A 23,867-nucleotide genomic window follows, 5' to 3' on the forward strand; every position below is an offset into this window, starting at 1 on the left:
AATGGATAATCAGACCAATTTCTGAGGGAAAAAAGTGAAACATTATTGTGGAGCTATTCTACAAAATGACATAAGCTCCAGTTAGTTTCACAGAAAAAACAAACAGGCCTTCTGAGATCAGGTGATTCCATTTCTTGGCTTCATAGTATATATTTTTTCAAAACATTGAAAAGCTAGGAAAATGAAATTTGGTAGAAAGCATGTATAATAGTAAAAACTACACTTGATAAATAAAATACAAAGAAAATTACAGACTAGTATTATGAAATATTGATGTAAATATTCTAAATTAAATACCAACAAAGAGATTCCAGTATTACGTTAATATATGGATATACCAGGGTCATATGTGATTTATTCCAGATATACAGTTGGGTTCAATATTGACAGATCTTTTAATAGAGACATTATATTAATAGATGAGTAGATACAATTTTATTTCCTCAGTAGAATTTGGAGACTTTACCAATCTAAAATGAATCTCTTATTTAAAAAAACACATAAATAGAAATAGTCAAATACATTTGCAGTATGGTGACACATTCTTTCCCACACACATGTAGTTACTGTCACAGCCAGCACCTTAGCTAATGGGGTACAGGGCAAGAATATTCCACAAGATCAGAAACAGGCAAATGTGACCTTTAACTCCATTATTACTCAGCCTCCTTCTGCAAGTATTAGACCATGCAATTAGACAAGAAAAATCACTTGCTAAATGGATCTTAGCATTGATGGGAGTGGACATGTAGTCCTTCCAAAAGAATCAAAGATACAATTCAGTGATAGATACTCCAGGGCTGGTGCAGCAGTGGCAGAAGAAATCTCCCCAAGGATCTGTGTTACCTCCAGCACTGAGTGTCAGAATTGAGTTGACTTGTAGGGCACCCAGCTGAAGTCCCAGTACGGCTTGCTGGTGTGGGGAAATCCTTACCACACACTGGAATTGGTGACCAGAATTTCAGGTGGTTGACTCCTTCCTGGGTTTTTCCATCATAGCCGGAACCATTTTAAATTTACATAAAAATTAGTTTTTCATACATCTCATGGAAAATCTCACTTTTCTAGAATTCAAAAGTAAACTATTCATGTGTGAGGTTATTTTGTCTACCTGCTGGATGGTGCTTCAAACATCACTCTTAAGTGCATTGCATGCATAGATTATTTTCTTGGATGCTAATACGTATCTTGTTTTTTATTCTTGTATCAGTATCACATTGGTTAAATTATTTTAGCTTTAACAAATGTCTCAGTATCCAACAATTTATGTCCTACTTCTTTGTCCATTCATTTGCAAAATGCTCTAGACTATTTCTGTCCTTAAAGTTGTCCTTATAAATATTAGGGAAAAAGAAATCATTAAGCCAAACTACCAACAAGTTTATCTTTCTATTTATGCAAGTCCTTTTCTATCTTTTTGAAAGGATTTTTCATTTTTTCCTAGAGTTTATGCATTTTTTGTCAGGGATGGGCTGGAGTCTCTGTGGAATGTGTGGGTTCATAAAGTTGCCGCTGTGTGTTGGCGGGGAAGAAGGGGCTGCCACCATTCCTTGGTTCCCAGGGGCACCTTCTCTTCTGAGCCATGGGGAGACTTGCTGAGCCTGAAGTTTGTCTCCTGTGCTGACTAGTGAACGGCATGGTCAGGAAGAGATTCCAGAGCAGGTCTGAAGTCCTGTGCGTGCCGTGCCTGGCACAGGCAGAATCCACAGGACATTCCTAACTTATGGTCCTCACGTGGCAGGGTTGTCCCTCAGTCTCCCCATTCCAGTGTCTCTGAGAGAATTATCTTCCTGAGCGAGGATTTTCTGCTGAGTTCACGTGAGCAGGCTGAGCCTACAATTCCAACAATAGCTCAAACTAAAGCTCCTTAAAGCCAATGTTTCCTGGAGAGTTTCAGAGCCTAGGCTGCTGGTAATGTGATAGAAACAGTAGAGACCATGAAAAGGAGCTCAACATCCCTACTCATTAGGGAAATGCAGATCAAAACCACTTACATACCACTTCAGCTTTATGAGGAGATGGTCGTCTGAAACCTCATGTATGCTAGTGGGAATGCAATCCTTTGCAGCCGCATTGGAGAACAGTCTGGCACTTTATTCAGAAGTGTATAATAAAGTCATGATATGGCCCAGGCATTCAGCTACTAGGTATCAAACCAAAAGAAACTAAAATATATGTCCACACAAACAGCTTGTATAGGAGTGTTTATGGCAGCAATAGACACAATGCATAATAGACAGAAGGTGTCAACGACACAAATGTCCATCAGCTGATAAATAGATAATGAATATATGGTGCATCCATACAGTGAAATACTAGTCACCAATTTAAAAAAGTGAACTACAGAGCCAGGTATAACTAGATGGACCTCAAAAACATATTACACCTAAGAATTCGGCAACAGAAGGCAATCACATGTTTGTTTTGACAGCCTATGCAATAAAATTGGAACCTACCAGATAGATTAGCATGGGCTCCACACAAGGATGATATGCAACTAAGTGAAACATTCCATACATTTACAGATGGTGATGTTCCCACAGCAATGTGCATGCACCTAATGTGGGTGAATGGGGCACTTAAAATGGCACATGTTCAGTGTTACAGTGCACATGAAATACCCACAAGAAATCACCGCAGACAGAATGGAATTTGTGGCTACAAAGGGCTGAGCGCAGTGGCGACAGTGACTTCACTGCTGGTAGGTCCAAGGTTTCTCTGCAGGTGATGGAAATGTGGTAAATTCGGTCATGATAGAGGTTGTCCAACTGTGGAACTATACTAAAGACCATGGAATTGTATACTGTAAATGAATGAACTTTGTGGCATGCAAATTATCTCAATAGTTTTGTTTTGCTTTGTTTTTAGAAAAAAACAGTATGAGGGAGAGCAACTGTGACCGACCTTTTAAGGTCATTCTGTGCTCAGAGCAGACCCTCACACCCTCTAGGGTGTCTGTCCATGGTCTCCCTGTTTGTTTGTCACAGGCAATAATGGGGGTGACAATAACGAGGGGCAGGGGCAGGTTTTTGTCTTAGGTCCCCATGGGCCTGTAGCACTGTGTCAGCATTGATGCTTTCATCCCACACTGAGCAGTAATAGTCAGCCTCGTCCTTAAGCTGTAGGCCCAATATGGTCAGAGAGGCTGTGTTCCCAGAGTGGGAGCCAGAGAGCTGGAACTGTGAGAGCCTACTTGTCCTGAGCATCACAGTTTTGGGGCCACCGTGAGAAATCTGTTGGTACCAGCCCACATAATTTGTTCCAACATTGTTACTGTTTCCAGTGCACGTGAGGGTGACCTTCTGTCCCACAGACCCTGACATGTATGCTTCCTATGTCAGTGGAGACTGTGCCCAGGGCCCTGTAACAGAGCAGTGGAGACACAGACAGGGGAGTCTCAAGGAAGAAGAAGAAAAAAACAGAAGAAGAAGAAGGAGAAGGAGAGGACAAAGTGGAAGAAGTAGTCAACCTGTAGTTAGCACTGCAGGATGGAGTGGATTGACTGTGGGGCCCAAGAAGGTTGGATCTCATGTTCCTGAGCCTGGGTCACTGGAGGAGCACTAGGACCTTTGGGATGTGTTGGTCAGTGATGTCTGGCTTCATTCTGGATTGGAAACAAGTGCTGATGAGGTAGCATGATGTGGAAACAAAAAAGGAACCTTGGTCCCAGGGTACATGGTTGAGTCAATGATTTGGCTCATCTCTGGTTGAGTCCAGAGATTTGAGGAGATATCCCGGTAATGACATGTCAAAATCATGTCATTCTGTCCACTGCTGTTGCTCCTTTGGGGGACAGTAGAGAGTGCATTTCTGTCCTGGGGTCTCTGTCCCTGATGGAGGCTGGATCAGCAGGGAGAGGTGTGGAGATCTGTGAGCACAGGGCAGGATCAACACTTCAGAGAGTGGGGCAGAGCTAGGGTACGATCCCTGCTGGAGCTCAGGAAGCATTCATCTGGGTGGTAAGAACAGGGAGGACTAGGGGCATCCAGTCTGTGGTGGCCACGACCTGACACCTTGATCCTTAAGTCGCCAATGAGGGCATACCTGTCTCACACCTCTTAGTCCATTCCACACCCTGAGGAATTGGGTCTGTGATGGTTAAATTATGTGTAGCTTGTGTAGGCCATGAGAGCCAGATGTTTGGTCTAACATGATTTTAGTAGTTTCTGCGAATATATATTTCACATGATATTAAGAAGTAAATGAGTAGGGGCACCTGGGTGGCTCAGTCAGTTAAGCAACTGACTCTTGATTTCAGATCAGGTCATGATCTCACGGTTCATAAGATTGAGCCCTGCATTAGGGTCTGAGCTGAAAGCACGGAGCCTGATTGGGATTCTCTCTCCCCTTCTCTCACTGCCTCCCGCCCCCTCCCCCCACTGTGCGCTCTCTCTCTCTCTCTCTCTCTCTCTCTGTCTCTCTCTCAAATAAAGGAATAAATTTTAAAAAATGGAATTAAGTCAGTAGACTTTTATTAAAGCCAATTACCATCCATAATGCGAATGGGCCTCATCCAATCAGTGGAAGTCCTTGATGTAGAAAAGACTGACCTTGCACAGAAAGAAGGGATTCTGGGAACACATTGCCCTGAGAACAAAACTACAACATCTACACTTCCTCTCCTGGGTCTGTGGCCTTCCAGCCCACACTGTGGATTTTGGACTTGCCAACCTCTACAACAATGGCTAAAGAGTCCTTAAAATAAATATCTGAGATAGATTGATATGCACACATAGACATGCACATAGACATACATTATATTACACATACATATACACATGCATCTTATAGGTTCTGTTTCTTAGGAGAACCCTAACTCATGTGCAGTCCTTTGTCCAAATCTCAGTCTTATTCTTTGTTTTTTTCTAGCCCTTTGCATGGTTCAATTCTACAGAGGGATCAAGACAAATGGTCAGACAATGCTAAGTCTGTGCTCTAGGTCCTGCAAAAACCATGAGAAATCATGATCACAAGGTGATCACAGGTGTCAGGTGGTGGGGAAGTGACCACCATTGAAGTTTCTTGCAACTCTTTACCTTCTTTCTACCTCTGGGAAGAGAAGGTCATCATGTGAGTAATATACTTTCTGCTTTCTTTCTTTTTTTAATTTTTTTAACGTTTATTTATTATTGAGAGACAGAGAAACACAGAGTGTGAGCAGGGGAGGGGTAGAGAGAGGGGGAGACACAGAATCCGAAGCAGGCTCCAGGCTCTGAGCTGTCAGCACAGAGCCTGACACGGTGCTTGAACTCACAATCTGTGAGATCATGACCTGAGCCGAGGTCAGTTGCCTAACCAACTGAGCCATCCAGGCACCCCTATACTTTCTGCTTTCTAACTCTCATGTGAATGCCTACATTTCATATCAGCACCTCGTGCCTGGGAGTGAGTGTGTGTTGGTCTGGAATTGATCAGGTGCATGGACATCAGAATGGTCATGGGATTGAGCTATGATTTTATGAGATGGAAACAACCTGGCCCATGTCCCCTGCCCAGATGCCAGTGTCCATAGTCCATGTCCCAACTTGAATAACAAAGAGGGTAGAGGGAAGAAGAGGTGGTAGGCACGGCCATATTTGGTGAAATTTTATCATTTTCTTCTCCTATTTGAACCCCAAATCCCCAGCCATGTGATTAGTCAGTGACTAAGCCCAGTTCCAACCAGATAGCCACTGTATTACCCAAGCCACTCGGACAATCCCCTCCCTGGTCACCATGATGATTTCAGGGGAGATGGTGGAGTGATCTGGTCCAGGCAACTTGAAAACCGAAGTTTCTGGTCAGTGGGTCATGGAGGGCAAATCTCTCGTCCAGAGGGTGTGTTGTATGGACCTCATTCTGGGACTGCAGGGACATTTGTCCCACTCTGGGAAGTCAGCCTGAGACACAGTATGTTTTACTTCTGTTTCTTCTCTCTACTTCCAGACACTGTCAGTTCCCTGAGCAGGTGTACCCTCCATGTGTTTCCTTTGCTGTGTCCTGACCCCTTAGACCCAAGTCTGCCATGTAGCAAGGGTTCAGTAAAGGGTGTGAATGCATACCATTGGAAGAGTGGACTATCCTAAGCCAGACACAGCTGGACTCTGAGTCCTGGTTCTGTCCTGACCCCTTGATAAGGACTGAACTGTGTGCCCTCAAAACCCTATGTGGAAATCCTAACCCACATTGTGATGTTTGCAGATAAGGCACTGAGGCATGTAATTATGGATAAATGAGGTCATATGGGTGGTGTCCTAAAAAATAGGGATGATGTCTTTATAAGAAGAGGTAGAGACACCAGAGGGGAAAACACAAACAAGGCCATGTGAGCACCCAGGAAGAACGCCACCATCTGCAAGCCAAAGAGAGAGACCTCAGGAGAAATCAAAGCTGGCAACACCTTGAACTTGGACATTCAGCATCCAGAACTGTGAGAAAATCAGTATCTTTTGGATTAGCCACACAGTCTATGGTTTTATGTTACGGTAGCCCTAGCAGACAGGCACAAGCCTCAGGGACTCTGTCCCCAGGGCAATATCCCAGCGTACAGGAATTTCTGCTCAGTTTGCATGAAACAGAAAATGTGTACCTGCAAGGACAGGCTTCAGAGACAGAATTGAGAGCACCAGGACACCTATCCTAGAGAAAGTTTCCTGAGTTGGGTTTCAGACCTCAGATTTAGGTCAAACAAAAGGGGAACCAGCTGTCTTGGCAGAAGATGGGGGCTGCAAAAGAAATCCCATCACTGCAGGGACAGCATGTTTTCGTCTCACTTCCCCTCAGGCCTGGAGCACTGTGTGAGCACTGAGACTATCATCCCACGCTGAGCAGTAATAATCAGCCTCGTCCTCAGCCTGCAGCCCAGTGATGGTCAGGGTGCCTGTGCTGCCAGACTTGGAGCCGGAGAATCGATCAGGGACCCCTGAGGGTCGGTTGCTATTATCATAGATGATGGTTTTGGGGGCCATTCCTGGGATTTGTTGGTACCAGTCCACGTAACTACCAACTCCAGTGCAGGAGATGGTGACCCTCTGGCCCAGGGCCCCAGACACTGAGGATGGTTGAGTCAGCCCCGACTGAGCCCAAATCCCTGCAAAGAGAAACAACAGAGAGGATATTCCTGGGGTCTAGAGACAAAAGGAGGAATCAGGACCACACTTATGGTTCCAGGACCCCTTCCCGTGTTCCCACATCAAGTCACCTGTGCAGTGAGCAAGGAGGGTGACGAGGAGAGGGGACCAGGCCATGGCGGAGGTCAGCACCGATCCTGCCTTCTGTTGCCTCACAGCTGAGCAGAGCCTCCCTTCACCTCTCCCTTCACCTCTTCATCTGTTGAGAGGGGGAGGGCCCAACCATGCAAATGCGACCCCCCTGTTTTCTGACTCCTCACTGACTTGTTTAGGTGCCTCTGTCTGAGGATGTCAGGGGGATGGGCAGGGTAGGGGCAATTTCAGGGCGCGGGGGGGGGGGAGGTCACAGATGTGAGCCCTGAGTAGAGGGCACAGGCAGTGTCAGGTGGCAATTCACAGCTCTGATCTACCATGACCCCTCAAAACAGGCCTTGAGTGCCCCCTAGCGTCCAGACACAGACATGCCAGTTTATGATGTGAGCAGAGCTCATCAGAGACCACTTCTGCCTCCCCACTGCCCTAGCCACTCTCTGCCTAAGCGTTAGACCAGGTCTCCCAACGTTGCCCCCATCACCTCAGGGCAGACTCTGTTCTACTCAGACTCCTGGGGGTGAGCCTGTCCATGGCTCCCTTGACTATTCACGGGTCAGGCCTGAGGAGGTGTCTACACACATTCCTCTAACAGTAAATGTGTACCCATGGGGGAAGGAGGTAACTGGATATGACAGCGGAGGCAGGGGTCCAGGCACCCATGCCAATGCAGGAAGCAGCAGAGAGCAGAGGGCAGCTCCCATGGGGAACTTTGGCAGATGGGACCTGACCCTCATGAGATCGTTCTTTACATGTGCTCCTTACTCAGATGGAGTGTGTTGATTCACACTCTATCCCGGCATCTATGTCAATGTGCTCATTGTCAGACGTCTGAGTGATTCCAGTTTTCTCTCCCAAAGTGCATCAGGAAATATCAGTGGGATCCTAAGGTTCCCATTTGGGCATCTGCTCTAGGATTCATGTATATTCGTTCTGAATTCCCTCCCAAATCCATGGTAGCTCTGTTCCGGAGACCTTGCACAGGACCTGGTTCCAGACTATGCCTTCCCTGGTGGTCAAGAGGAACTTGAATGACTTTCTGGTCCTTTTCTTCTATGGCATCAATCTATGTGTCTCTTGAGAACAATACCACATTGGTTTTCATGACTACAGCTTTGTAATATAATTTGAAAGTGCGAAGTTTGGTGTCTTGAGTTTTGTTCCTTCTCAAGATTGCTTTGGCAATTTGGGGTCTTTTCTGGTTCTATACAAACTTCAGGGTTTTTTAAATTTCTGTGAAAAATGTCATTGAAATTTCCATGGGGATTGCATTGAATTTATAGAGTGCTTTGTGTTGTGTGGACATTTTTGCATTATATTTTGTGGAAATCCCTGGATTTAGGAATTACCTGGAGGCTGTGTGTGAGGCCTAAGGGTTTGTCTAAGATGACCTCCATCTCTGTGCTTAAAAATGTGGATGGATTATGATGATTCAAATGAAAGGAGAGATACTAGTTTTGGCAATAGGGTAAAGAATGTGGATATGTGTATTTTTTCTTTTCTTTTTTTTCACTGATGTATTCTTTTTAATTCAAAACCTTTCCTGGCCACCAGCTAAGAACTGATAAGCTGCAGATACGTAGTGCTGCGAGGACAAATAAAACTGTCAAGGTCGTGGAGCATGTTGGGTTTTCATGTGAGTCACTATGACAGACATGGAGGAGATGTTTCATGGGAGGTATTCAATGGGAAGCAATAAATATTTATAGGACTAGAGCACACGGTGCTATGTTAACCGAATGTCGATGACTAGAAGTGTAACTGTGTATAACTGTATCTTATGTTTTATTTATACGTAGTTTATGTTATATGTGTGTGTAGTTTATGTTAATGTGTGTGTGTGTGTGTGTGTGTGTGTGTGTGTGTGATATAAACCCCAGGAGATATATCCTAGATATATTGTCATGAACAGTGCAGAGATGGATTAGATAAACCACTGGGGAAAATAATTGTATGAATATTTACAGTTGGAGTAGAACCTTGTGTGACACAAAGAAGGCCTGGAGACGGATCTGGTGTGAGTAATTATAATACATTGCACACTGAGAAAGGAGGGCTTAGACCACCAGGAACTTCATGGGACTGAGCTCTGTCGGATAGTAAGGTCTGTCTGGAAAATACCTGTTCGGGTATTTTCCTGCTGGCCTGCCTCACAGCCCTGTCCTCTCAGTGCCAGGGTGAACAGGCCACCGCTGACCCCGGTCCTGGTCACCCAGCTGCTCTGACAACACACAGCATCCCTAGAGGACAGTCTGACCTTTGCTGACGGATATTTGAGCTTTCAGTGTCCCGGGAAGGAGCATGAGCGCATCCTCTCCTGGGTGCTTGGGATGGAGACATTAATTTTCTTCAGGTCCCTAACAGCGTCCAGGCTGCTCACCATAGGGCTTAATTTACAGTGTTTATGTTCCTGGACTTATTAGTGTTCCCTGACATTGGGTTTGCTTGCTGCAGGGCCCTGGCATCACTACCAGTCTCCAATCTAAATTTGTTTTTATTTTTTTTAAGACATAGAGAAAAAGAAAGAGAGAGAGAGCAGAGAGTTACAGAGAGATAGCGGGAGACACAGAATCAAGAGCAAGCTCCAGGCTCTGATTCCGTGGCACAGAACCCAAGGCAGGGCTTCGGCTCATGAACCACGAGATCATGCCCTGAGCCAAAGTCCTAAACTTAACCGACTGAGCCACCCAGGCACCCCCACCAGTCTCCAATCAAAACCAAGTTCAAGGCCTCATATTTCCCAGGTTCCTCCCGGTTCATAGGTGATAAAAAGTCCATGGGGGTTATCCTTGAATTTTGAATAGTTTTTGCTGCTGTTGCTGTATTATGAGAATCTCCTGTTATATCCCACCACCTCCATGGTACAGGCTCTGGGGCATTTGAAGTCTCTGTTTGTCAAAAGACTACCTGCTCTCCGCAGAGAAGTATCCACTGTACTAAATTCCCACTCTGGATTTGACCAGGCTTTTATACTTAGTCTGGAATTTAATTTTCTTCTCTGGTATACTTATGACCCGTTTGCCTCTCTATTAGTCCAGTTTTGTAAGTGTTCTCAGGATGAACATTGATATAAACCATTATACAGTACAAGGGAATCTATCTTCTTAGAAATTCATTCTCTGCTCATCCATTAAGGGGCATTCAGGGAACGGAATCCCACTCACATTCAACCCTATTATTTTTATTTGGTAAATGTTCCATGGGTTAACAGTGAAAAGACAAGAAAATGTCTGGATTTTTTCCGGTAATACCAGGGTTCTCTCGACAAGGTAGGATGGGTTCATAGGCTGTTTTCCCTAAAATATGAGATTCCTTTCAGCATCATTCCAGACAGAGGCAGAGGGAAAACAAAGACAGAGAAAGCCTAGAACACATGCAGTTACACTCTACTGGTCTCCCCCTGGTAATTACATCTGCAACAGTCTCATTTCCAAATAGGGTCTCATCCTGAAATATGGGAGTTTTTAGAACTCTTAATCACATGAATTGTTGCAGACACAGTTCAACACGTAACAATTAATATCCACAGTTTATTCAGATTTTCTTAGTTTTTACCTAGTGTCCTTTTCTGTTGTATGATCCAGTTTATGATTCTTTGCGACATTGGGTTGTGAATTGTCCTTAAGCTTCTCTTACTGTGACACTTCTTCAGACTGTCCCTCTTGTTGTGCCTTTGTGCATACTTACTGAGTGGGAGTTATTTCTGACGTCATCCAAGCCAAGGGTTTACACCTGTTCCCTGAAATCTCTGCACAGGAATGTGTCTCAGGTGATTCCATATATTTATACCATCAGTGAACAATATGGACGGCAGACATATGTGTAGACACTGAGTTACAACCCAATCCTTTTATGTTCCTGTGGTTGAAATATTTCCAGTCTTGCCTCCTGGGGGCCCTTTTGGTTGGCTCGTGAGCTCCTAGACACATCCTGTCCTTGTGTGTGTGCTCACACGGGTATGTGTGGTGGTTGTGCACTGATTTGCTTGCGTTTGTTTGGGAGACAATGCCAGACGATGACAGAGTGTCATTTAAGTGTCATTAGTATCATATACAATAATTGTGTGGCTCAGAATGTTTTACCCTGTTCACGTGATTATTTTTCAGCGTTTCGCACCCCGTGACCTACAGATGTTTGCAGAGTTTTGCTTCTTCCAATGTTGGATATAATTATCAAATTATTTATAAAAGTGGCACCTCCTTGGTGACCTCTTAGTTGGTTCCTGGTTTGGGTGATTATATTTAAACCTTGAATAAATATCCATGTGCCAAGTTTAGGTTCCTTTCAGGCTTTAGTGATTAGGCATAAGCTGTTATAAACATTGAAGTGCAGGGTTTTACCTATGGACAAAGGTTTTGAAACTTATCTTCAAAATTTTATACTTTTGAATTGGCATTTTTTTCACAAATATTAGATAATAAGAAGAAACTAGTCACTGCCATGGAGATAATAGTCCTAGATGCAAATAAGGCTAACTTATTCTTCAGGCACCACATGGGTAGACTTCAGAGGAAAAATGAAAATGCTTCATTTATTTTAATGTCAGAAAGAAAATTGATATGATCTGGCCTAGAAGTAAAATACCTCAGCTAATAAAAGAAGAAATTTCTCTTTCATGAAAACTCTTTGTGTCGGAAGGGTTTTCTGAGAGTGACTTTGAGGACAGAAAGGACAGGAGGAACCTCACTCACGGGAGGTGCCCTTGCATGGACCTGCGTCCAAGTCATCAGCCACGGAATGAGCAGAATCACAGGCTGAGCTGAGGAGGCAACTGCTGATGTGTTTTCCTTCTTTACAGATGAGTAACTAGGTTTTTGTCTCACTTCCCCACAGGCCTGGACCACTGTGTAAGCACTGCCACTGCTGTCCCACGATGAGCAATAATAATCAGCCTCGTCCTCGGCCTGGAGCCCAGTGATGGTCAGGGTGCCTGTGCTGCCAGACTTGGAGCCAGAGAATCGTTCAGGGATCCCCGAGGGTCTGCTATTATCCCAATAGATTATGGTTTTGGGGGTTTTGCCTGGGAGTTGTTGGTACCAGCTCACATAATTGCTACCGATGTTGGAGCTACTTCCAGTGCAGGAGATGGTGACCCTCTGGCCCAAGGAGCCTGACACTGAGGATGGCTGAGTCAGTACAGACTGGGCCCAGGACCCTGGAAAATGGAGAGACACAGACAGGGTGAAGCTGGGGTCTGGACACAAGAGGGTGGAAGCAGGGCCCACGTGTCCTCCCAGAGCCCCTTCCCCTGTCCCCACATCCAATCACCTGTGCAGTGAGCGAGGAGCGTGAGAAGGACCGGAGACCAAGCCATGGTGGAGACCATCACCGATCCTGTCTTCTGTGCCCCACAGCTGAGCAGACCTCCCTTAATCTGTCCCTTTTCATCCACCGAGAGAGGGCGGGTCTGTCCATGCAAATGATACGCCAGCTCTCTGACCCCTCACTGGACCTGAGTCAGGTACCTCCGCCCGTGGATCTCAGGGGGTGGGCAGAGGAATGGCTGTGTGGGGCCAGGCTGTGCAGAAGTCACAGTTATGAGTCTCAGCAGAGGGCGCAGGCAGTGCAGGTGGCAGGTCTCAGGTCTCATCACCCCTGAACCCTCAGAAATGGGCCCTGTGAGCCCCCTTGTGTCCAGACTCAGAAACATCATTGTGCAAAATGGTAACCAGAGCCCATAAAAGGAGCTCCTGTCCCCCGTTGCTTTGTCCACTGCCCTTTTCCTAGGGCCAGGCCAGGTATCCTCCTGGGTAGCCTCCCATATCCTCAAACCAGACTTTCTGCTCTTCTCAGACTCCTCCGGAAAAGCCAGGCCATGTTTCCCTGTATATTTCATGGGTCAGGACTGAGGTGGTATTTCTACAAAATGCCACTTAGATCAGAATCATGTCCGGAGCTGTGACGAGTACCAAAGGACACGTGGCCCCTTCTGTGTAAGATTCTGTGTTCTTTCCTATTATGTGCTTCCTCCCTGGTTTCCAGGTCTCTCCTGCTCTGAGGTTCCCACAGACTGAACAGAAGCTCTCCTTCTGTCCTCAGTGCTGTGGGAAGGAACAACTGTGTGTATTCCTAGGGACACTGGCCACTAAAAATCTTTGCCATCTCTCACTATGTCTGCTTATTTGAGACAACAGTTCTCCACACACTGTGGTTAGTGATTCCCTCCCAGGATCTGTCCCCCCAGCACACAGACACAAGTCTGCAGGGGTCCTGTGTGTGGCACTGAACCCAGAGCCCAAGGGCAAACCTGCAGGAAGTTCCAAGAGGGAAGGAGTGACCGCAGCAGGTGCTCTGACAGGGTTCCAGTGACACGGTTTATGTGTTAGTCACCACTTAGCCAAGTGTGCACTTTAGAAATGAGCAGAAAACATGAACAGACACTTCTCTAACGAAGACATCCAGATGGCTGACAGGCACATGGACGATGCTTAAAATCACTCCTCACCAGGGAAATACAAAGCAAAACCACACTGAGATACCACCTCATGCCAGTCAGAGTGGCTAAAATGAACCAATCAGGAGACTATAGATGCTGGAGAGGATGTGGAGAAACAGGAACCCTCCTGCACTGAGGGTTGCAAACTGGTGCAGCCGCTCTGGAAAACAGTGGGGAGGTTCCTCAAAAAATAAAAAATAGATCTACCCTATGACCCAGCAATAGCACTGCTAAGATTTTACCCAAGGGATACAGGCATGCTGATGCTTAGGGGCACTTGTACCCCAATGTTTATAGCAGCACTTTCAACAATAGCCAAATATGGAAAGAGCCTCAATGTCCACCAACTGCTGAATGGATAAAGAAGATTCCCTTATTCGCATGGGCTCCTGGGACACGTGTGCTGTCTCAGGCAAGAGCATCATCTGTGTGTCCGTCCTTCCTCCTCAAGGACAGCTCTCAGCACAGAGGTGTCTCCCCCACAGGAGCCTCCACAGAAGCTTCCCAATAACAGAGGCTCAGACGCAAGGCCTGTGGACCCAGGGGTTTTTGACTCACTTTCTCCATATCTGAGTCACTGTGAGAAGCCAAAGCTGCTCCCACTGCCATGAGCTGTAGCACAGGAAGAGTCAGCCTTGTCCTCAGGCTGCGGCCCAGAGATGAGCAGAAGCCCTGCATTGGCCAAGGCATCTTTGGACCCAGAGAAGCGGCTGGGGTCCCCAGGGCCCTGGTGCTTATTTGAGTCTGAGTAGTAGTACAGGAGATAGAGGAGGGCTCACTGGCTTCTGCTGGAACCAATGTATGTAATAGCTGCCAACACTGAAGCCACTGCTCAAGGTGCAGATGTCTGGCAATTGTTCCCGGAGATGCAGACAGGGAGAGCGGCTGGGTCAGCACAGGCTGGGAGATACCCTTTGGGGATGCAGCTGGAAATGGTAACCAAAATTCAGGATTCTGAGCAGAGGAGGAGTGATGTGGGGACCACCCTGTGAGCACAAGGCCTGTCCCTACCTGGGCAGTGAGGGAGGAGCAGGAGGAGGAGCAGCGTCCAGGCCATGGTGACACAACCCCTGGTCCCCACACTGGGCTGGGCCGCCCCAGGCCTCCTTTTCTCCTCCACCCTCTGCCACAGGAGGGGCTGTGTATGCAAATGAGGTCCATCCAGTGCCTGCCCAGCCCCTCCCTGAGCCCTGGTGCTGGAGCTCAGCTCACACCACACACTGGGGAGGATGGGGGTGGAACTCCTGCCCGGGGAAGCCCTGGGAGGTAGCACCGGCTGCGACACCACAAAGCCTCAAGGTCTGGTCTCCTTTGAGTGATTGGTCCTCACTGACCAGCTGTGTAGGGACCACAGGGCTGTCCCACAGCGCATCCTGTTAAATCACATGGAAAAATGAAAAATGAATAAAAAGAACTTGTAAGTGGTACATCTTAGTAAGAATACGTTAAATACATAGTTTCTTAGAAGTTACAAAATTGGCTGTCCTAGAAATACATTGACTGAATAGACCAATTCCAATAAAAACATGGAAAAGGTTATTACAGAAGCACTCCACAGAAATACATTAGGTACAGACGTTTTCACAAGGGACATCTAACAAAACTTCAGAATTTAGATGATTCCACTTATTTACTTCATATTTTTCCATAATTTAACACGGTATTGAATATTTCTTACTTCTTTTAAAAATGTTATAAAACTCATAAATACACCTTCAAAATAGCTTTTACAAAAAGGAAAATAGTAGAACAGTACCATGAAATATTGATAGACTTGTTGGGAACAAAATATTAACAAAGAGACCTCAATACCATATTAATAAATTGAAATACTATCATTAAGTGTGATTTATTCCAATGATACAAAGTTGGGTTACATAATAAGAAAGAGTTTTATATTAAACACCATATTATTACATCATGAGATATGACCATATGGCCCCAGTTCGTCTCAAAAGGGCCTTTCACCACATTTAACACCATATCCTAATAACACCCACATAAAAATACAATCAGATACATCTATAATATGGTAAAACACACACTCTCGCACACACTGATGATGTAGTCCTGAGGCCCACATCTTACTTCCTGCCGTAGTGAGGAGACGATTTCCACAAAGATCAAGAACAGGTAAAGGAGATCTTAACTTCTATTATTTTTAAATTATTCCTCAATAGTTAGAAAATGTAATTAAAAAGCCAAAATCAATGGTTAATACTTAGCATTGATGGCAAAAGACAAGTGGTCATTCTTGGATATCCAGATGGACGTCATGGCCTTAGGTAAGCCTGTGTTGCTTTGGCTGTGATGGCAGAGATCTCCTCAGTGAGGACTAGTCGCTGACTGTGACTAGTACTGGTGACACTAAGTAACAGAGACAAGATGGGTGGAACAAGGGCAGCAGAGAGAGGTCTTGTCCCACTTAACTGGGTGAAGAGCCCTGTGCAAGGTGTGGGCCAGTGACCCTGGATCTGAAGTGATTATTTCCTCCCACGCTGGCTGCATTCTACATGATGCCAGTCATCACATTCATGGGGCTTCTGCCCCAGACCCACAATAGTACATATTGCAGAGGTTCTCAGTGTAGAAATTGGGGACATTTGCTGAAGTGACCGGTTCACCAACAGATGGATTGTGAGTCTGATGTCACTGCACCTGCTCCTTGATGAGCTGAGGAAAGGGCAGGGCCTGTGTGATCTCAGGGACTCCTTTTGTAAAATCTGGCAAAGGCTTCCTGTTTAAAGGTTTGACGGAGAGACTCCAGGACATGGTGGAGACCCCACAGAGCTCTGTCTTCTGAGGTTCCATGCGGGGATTCTATCCACAAGCTCTCTTATCTTCTGGGAAGACTCCCCTGAGAGCCCACTTCCTCCTTGGAAATAGATTCGAGCCGATCGTTGTCTATCAGCCTCAAACGTACCAGATGCCATAGAGAAAAAGGACATGATCCACGTTTGACTCTATGTGGCAAAGCATCCAGATCCAGGAGGTCACAGAGCAATGGGAGCTCACAGGTGGAAGCTGGTCACACATCAGTGAGGATACAGTTTGCCTCCTGCCCCTCCCACCAGTTCAGTGGTTTCCCAGTTGTCTGGCTCAGCCCCTCCCTTCTGCAGGACGCTGCCACACTGCTCCCCTGCTGCCCTCAGCACCATGTCCTCCAGCTGCTGTGGTCCCCTCTACACTCCAAGCAGAATGTTCATTTAGGCAGCAGTCTTACTGACGTCGTGACCCAACAGAGTGGAGTAAGAAAGGGGCTTTCTAGGTCTCTTAATGGAATGATGCCACTTTCACATTTGGAAGTGTATCTCAGTGGAAAACTATGATTTATTTCAAAATATCCATCTCTGCCCAAAATATCCCTGGAATGCACAGTGTGTCTTGTGTTTGCAGGCACTGCATGTGGTAAATGTAAAGACGATGAAGGGGTGTCGTTGGGGCACATATGGAGACAGTGCCCAAGTTCATGTGGAAATTTGGGACAAAGTGCATGGATATTTGGGACAAAGAACTTCCATCAGAGCTGTGGTACATACGGTGGGGACTATATGGTGAGTCAAGTGGTGACCCTGCAGAGAGCTGGGGGACCCGTGGGTCAGAGGTCAGGGCATGTGCCAAGGCCAGAAAAAGAGAGGAGGCTGGTTGCAGGTGACTCTAGTGAATATCCACTCAGAGCCAAACTGATGGACCAATGAGCACATGAATCCAACATCTCCCAATGGAATTGGAAGGGAAACACGGAAAATAAACATACCTACACGAAAACCTGAAATGGTTTTTACTCATTGTGAATACACTATATAGTGATATGCCACAATTGTAGTCACAACAATGTTACCCATGTTTACTTGCTAATTCTACAGGACCAGCCTGTAGACACTTCCATGGGGGTGGAATTTCTGCACTCAAGTGAACCCTTGCTGTCTGTCTATCCAGCTTCCCTGCCCAGGGCTTTCACAAGTGGGAGCACACAGAGGAGGAGTTAATGAACTAACCCAGAGATACAGGTGGTCTGGGTGCTGATGATCCCCAGGTCCTGGCAGGTCAACATCGTCTAGTGAGCACACTGATGCCTGAAACCTGGAGGCCCTGAATGGTGTCCCTGATGGCAGGGGACAAACAGGATTGCCCCAGCCTTTCCCACATGCCCTCAAACACCAAACCATCCCCCCAAAAAACAAATATTCCAGTGAAGAAATGGGCAAAAGACATGAATAGACACTTTTCCAAAGAAGACATCCAGATGGTTAAAGACACATGAAAAAAGGTTCTACATCACCCATCATCAAAGAAATACAAATTCAAACCACAATGAGATACCATCTCACACCAGTCACAATGGCTAAAATTAACAACTCAGGCAAAAACAGATATTGGCAAGGATGCAGAGGAAAAGGATCTCAGTTGCACTGCCGGTGGGAATGCAAACTAGCACAGTAACTCTCAAAAACCATATGGCGGTTCCTCAAAAAACTAAAAATGGAACTACCCATGGATGATAGGCATTGAGGAGGGCACTCGTTGGGATGAGCACTGGGTATTGTATGTACAGAAAACAAAAAGTACTACCCTACAACCCAGAAATTGCACTACTAGGTTTGTCCAAGGGATACAAGTGTGTTGTTTCAAAGGGGCACAGGCAGCCCAATGTTTCTAGCAGCACTATCAACAATAGCCAAAGTATGGAAAGAGTCCAAATGTTCATTGACAGATGAATGGATGATATATATGGATATATCTATATATATACACACACACACACACACAATGGAGTATTCCTTGGCAATCAAAAGAATGAAGTCTTGCCTTTTGCAACCATGTGGATGAAACTAGAGTGTAGTATGCTAAGTGAAATTAGCCAGGGAGAGAAAGAGAAATATTATATGACTTCACTCATATGAGCAATTTAAGATACAAAATAGATGAACATAAGGGAAGGGTAGCAAAATTAATATAAAGACAAAGAGGGAGACAAACCATAAGAGACTCTTACATATAGAGAACAAACTGAGGGTTGCTGGAGGGGTTGTGGGGGGGGGGCGTGGGCTAAATGGGTAAGAGGCATTAAGAAGACACTTGTTGGGATGAGCACTGGGTGTTATACATAGGGGATGAATCCCTGGAATCTACTCCTGAAATTATTATTGGATTGTACGGTAACTAATTTAGATGCAAATAGACAGATAAATAAGTAAATAATACACTAGTAAAATACACAAAATACGGTAACAGCCTTCAGAGATCATAGTTTCCGTTGTCTACAACCCCCTCGGCATTCACAGACAGAAAATGTATACTGAGATAACACACAGTCTCCCACACACATAGAACTCAGTCCCACACCCAGAAAATTAGATAATGAGATGAGGGTGGGGAGGATATTTCTACAAGATGGAGAGGCTAACGTGACCTAAACACCATTATTATTCACTATCTTTCTGTAAGTGTTAGGCAATGCAAGTGAATAAGAAAAACCACTGCTTGGATCTCAGCATTGATGGGAATGGACAGGGATTCATTTCAAAAGGCAAAAAAAATTGTGATTTAGTCATATATACTCTGGAGCTGGTGCTGCAGGGAGAGAAGAAGTCATCCCAAAGAGCCAAAAGAACAGTTCTTTCTACTGAAGACTAATAAGAGGATTACATAGGGCTGGAAACTTCTAGAAATAGGTAAATGGCTAAGGATGGAGACCCTGGCTTCCTCAGAAGTCAGGTGGGAGCTGAGAACACTGGACCTACGACCCCCAGTCCATGAACTTAGAGACTTTGTGTCTCAACATGATGGGCGAGATGAGCTTTCTGTGTCCTTTGAGACCCTTTGTCTAGGAAGGGGCTGCTGTGAGTGACGTTGGGGACAGAGTGGAAGGAGGAGCCCTCACTCCCAGGTGGTGCTGTTGCATGCAGCGGGGCCCATGGTGGCAGCAGCAGGAGCATCAGAAGCAAAAGTCACAGGCTGAACCTGAGCAGCTGATGGGGCCTCGCCCTCCCAGCAGATGAGAAAGGGGTTCTGCTTTCAGTTCTCATGGGCCTGGGACTCTGTGTGAGCCCACGATGCTGTCCCAGGCGGGGCAGGGACCAGAAGCCTCCTCCTCAGCCCTCAGCCCTCAGCCCAGGGAAGATCTGGGAGCCAGAGTTGCTAGACATGGAGCCAAAGAGGGAATCAGGATCCACAATGGATCCAACTATCATAATAGATGAGGATTTAGGGGCAATTAGTGGGAGATTTTGTTACCAGGACACATAGCGGACACTCCTGATGTGTCCTGACTCAGACAGAGCTGGATTTGTGTTCCTGTTTCTGCTGTGACCTGTCATGGACCCTGTCCTCAGGGCAGCCTGCCTTTGGCACCCAGGAATGTGCTCAGTTTGAGAAAATCACACAGTATATTGATCCGAAAGACAGGCTTCAAGGAGGAATTGCAAAGAATGTGGAAAGATTTTGTAGACTTATTGCTTGTGAAGGGTCTCAGACCCCAGCTTGCACGAAAAAACAAAGAAGCACTTGACTTGGCCATAAAGTCAGAGCTTCACAGGAAGTCCCATTGCTGTGGGGACAGCAGGTTTTTGTCTCACTTCCCCACGGGCCTGGAGCACTGTGTCAGCACCTTGCGTAACGTCAACAGACAGGCAGTAATAATCAGCCTCGTCCTCGGCCTGGAGCCCAGTGATGGTCAAGGAGCCTGTGTTGCCAGACTTGGAGCCAGAAAATCTGTCAGAAACACTTGAGGGTCGTCTGTTATTACCATAGATGAGGAGTTTAGGGGCCTTTCCTGGAAGCTGTTGGTACCAGTTCACACCAGCAATACCGATGTTGCTCCTGCTTCCAGTGCAAGAGATCGTGACCTTCTGGCCCAGGCCCCCAGACACTGAGGGCGGCTGAGTCAGCTCAGACTGGGCCCAGGACCCTGGAAGGGGAGAGACAAAGAGAGGGGGATGCTGGGATCTAGACACCAGAGGAGAATCCAAGGCCCACGTGTCCTCCCTGGACCACTTCCTCTCTTCCCTCATCTAGTCACCTGTGCAGTGGATGAGGAGGGTGAGGAGAAGAGGGAACCAGGCCATGGTGGAGGTCATCACCGACCCTGCCTTCTGTGGATCCACAGCTGAGCAGATCTCCTCTAATCCCTTCCTTCCCCTTTTCATCCTCGGAGAGAGGGAGGGCCCATCCATGCAAATCAGACCAGCAGCTCTCTGACACTTCACTGACCCTGGGTCAAGTCCCTCTGCCTGAGGATGTCAGGTGGGTTGGACGGGGAGGTGGTCTCTGGGGCCATGCCAGGAGAGGGGAGGTCACAGTTTGGAGTCCTGAGCAGAGGGCACAGGCATTGTCCAGGTTCAGGTCCCAGGTCTAATCATGGCCGACCCTCAGAAGCAGGTGACGACCACCCCCTGGTGTCCAGGCCCAGACACAGCATATGTGACATGGTGAGCAGATCTCATCAGAGTTCCTGCCCTCCCACTGCTCTGTCCACCATCCCCTTCCTTCGGGACAGGCCAGGTGTCCTCCGTGTGGCCTCCGATCCCCTGAGGACACACTGTGCTCTCCTCTGGCTCCGCATAGTGAGTCTGTCCACAGCGCCCTTGGCTATTATTGATGGGGCAGGACTGACGTGGTGACTCTTGTACAACCACACAGATGAGGATCACGGCCACAGAGCGATGGATCCACATTGACACATGGCCAGTTCTGTGCAGGAGGCCGACTTCTTCCCTCTTCCCTGCTTCCTTTCTGGTCTGAGAGTTTTCCTTTCCCAGAAGCTCCCTCAGCACTGAGGACACAGGGACACCTTTTCTCCAGGTTGTGGGTAGAAGCCCACATCCCTCGTGTGCATTCCTACAGGGTTCCACACTGAAAATCTTTGTCAGCTGTCACTCTTGCCACCTCACATCACATACTGGGGACGATGGAGGTTGGCTTCACCCTTGGGGAGACCCCTGCAAGGAAGCACCTGTTGAGGCAATACACATGTCCTTGCTCAAGTGGGGACTCTGCCACACCAGAAGGGACGCAGCTGCTGAGTCTCCCTCAGGAAGTACAGGGCCCAGTCCCCAGTCCCAGGTTCCTTTTAGTGAATGGTCCCCACTGAGGCCCTGTGTAGGGAGACAGGGAAGTCCCACAGCGCCCCCTCCTGGCTGAAGGGCACACACCCCACTGTGTCCCACAACCCTGAGAGCCCAGCGGGTTTCCTCACTTCTGTTTATTCACACATCATTGAGCTGAATCTTGGATAATGTGACCCTATAGTGCTGCCCATGTTCAATGTAGTATTTTTCAGTCTCCAAAGAAGCCCTAGCCCATAGGATTTGGAGGCATTTACCTCTATTAAATGGTAAGTTGCCAGTTCTTTGCAGAAGATACTCCAGACCTCATGTCCCTCCTCTGGCCTACAATTGAGAATATGTCTATCTCGTGAATGTTTGAAAACTCCTGTGCGTTAAAGCAATGGATTCCAGCCTCTGTCATTGGAATTGAGTATTATGTTAATCTTCTATATTTTTAGGTAATTTCCTTGGCTTACTACATTAAAAAGAAAAGGAAATAACAACGAATTTATATTTGATGAAGTCCTATTTAGCAAGTGTCATTTTTTGTTTTTCTTTTTTTGTTTTTTCATGGGTTACCCTGACAGTGTCTTATTTAAACATTTTTATAGAAATCCTAGATCCTGAATATTTTCTCCTTTATTATGTTTGTAGATTTGTGTTTTTTTTTTTTTTAATTTTTTTTTTCAACGTTTATTTATTTTTGGGACAGAGAGAGACAGAGCATGAACGGGGGAGGGGCAGAGAGAGAGGGAGACACAGAATCGGAAACAGGCTCCAGGCTCTGAGCCATCAGCCCAGAGCCCGACGCGGGGCTCGAACTCACGGACCGCGAGATCGTGACCTGGCTTGAAGTCGGACGCTTAACCGACTGCGCCACCCAGGCGCCCCTGTAGATTTGTGTTTTACAGATATGTCTATAATCCTTTTAGTGATTTTTTAATAGATATAAAGTCAGTTTTTAGTATGATTCATTTCTCTCTCAGGATATCCAATTGTTCTGTGGCCATTTGTCCAAAAGTCCATCCTTTCTCCTCGGAAAGGCTTCTTCTACTTTGTAAAAGAAAAAAAAGTGTTTATCCTTCATTCTGTGGGTCCGTTTCCGGGTTGTATGTTCTGTTATCTTGGCCAATGTGTCTATCCTCTATCCATACCACCCTGACTTGCTAGGACAGGAACTGAATTACACTTTTATCCAATTTGGGAAGAACTGGCATATTTACTATAATGAGTCTTCTAACCCATGAACGGAACTTATCTTTCCTTGTTTTAGATCCACTTTGATTACATTTACCAGCATTGTCCAGATTTCAGCACCTGTGGCCTATACTTGTTTTGTTAAATATGCCCCGAAATAGTTCATCGAGTGGTTTTAAGGTTTTTTTTATTTTCACCTGTTTATTGCTAGCATGTATACATCTATATGATCTTTCTATGTTGATCTTTATTCTAAAATGTTTCCAAAATTATTTATGACTCTTTGAATTTATATATTTGCATACTTCATTGTAGCTTCCTTTGTACTTTTCCTGTAGGTCATTCTCTCACCTGAAATGGGACAATTGTCTCTTGTTCTTCCTCATCGGAATGCCTCTCATTGTTTGTCTTGCCTTATGGTTCTGACAGACATATCCAGTCCTATGTGGAACAGCAGTGTTGAGATAGCACATGGTGGCCTTGCTCCCTACCCGAGGTGAGAAAGCTTTCAGTGCTTCATCTCTGTGTGTGTTCACCAAAGGGAAGGTGTTTTATAGTTTTCTTTACCAAACTGAAGATGTACTCTTCTATATTTTGTTCTCTGAAAACTTTTATCACTCTCATTCATATACCCATTCATTCTTTTCCATGAGCACAAATAGGTCTTGAGCTGTGCAGGAAGTGGAAGAGAATTCATCCTACCTGAGAGAGTGAGGGAGACGCTTTCATCGGTCTTTCTTTTTTAATTTTTTTAATGTTTATACATATTTGAGAGAGAGACAGATGGAACCCAAGTGAGGGAAGGGCAGAGAGAGAGGGAGACAGAATGGGAAGCAGGCTGGAGGCTCCGAGGTGTCAGCAGAGAGCCCGACATGGCACTTGAACTCAGTAGCCATGAGATCATGACCTGAACCGAAGTCACATATTTAACTGACGGAGCCACCCAGGGGCCCCTCAGCTGTCATTTAATACTTTGGCTATTATCGC

General features: G+C 46.1%; 1 non-coding gene and 2 gene segments (V, D, J or C); 1 reads left to right on the top strand and 2 right to left on the bottom strand.

Moving 5' to 3' along the window:
* The first annotated feature begins 2,417 nt into the window (after positions 1-2,417).
* LOC124518561 (U6 spliceosomal RNA) lies at positions 2,418-2,521 on the top strand. Its single transcript, XR_006963690.1, has one exon. It is a non-coding gene; the product is annotated as a U6 spliceosomal RNA (small nuclear RNA).
* Positions 2,522-6,758: 4,237 nt separating this feature from the next.
* LOC124518497 (probable non-functional immunoglobulin lambda variable 1-50) lies at positions 6,759-7,349 on the bottom strand. The segment is given in 2 exon segments: positions 6,759-7,069; positions 7,181-7,349. Coding segments are annotated over 2 exon segments (357 nt in total).
* On the bottom strand, positions 7,297-20,773 carry LOC124518498 (immunoglobulin lambda variable 1-51-like). The segment is given in 3 exon segments: positions 7,297-7,308; positions 12,023-12,354; positions 20,657-20,773. Coding segments are annotated over 3 exon segments (402 nt in total).
* Between the last annotated feature and the right edge of the window lie 3,094 nt (positions 20,774-23,867).

Source organism: Lynx rufus, unplaced genomic scaffold (assembly GCF_022079265.1).
Source record: "Lynx rufus isolate CCGP_SWC_20201006 ecotype Redwood Valley unplaced genomic scaffold, mLynRuf1.p SCAF_24, whole genome shotgun sequence".
NCBI lineage: Eukaryota > Metazoa > Chordata > Mammalia > Carnivora > Felidae > Lynx > Lynx rufus.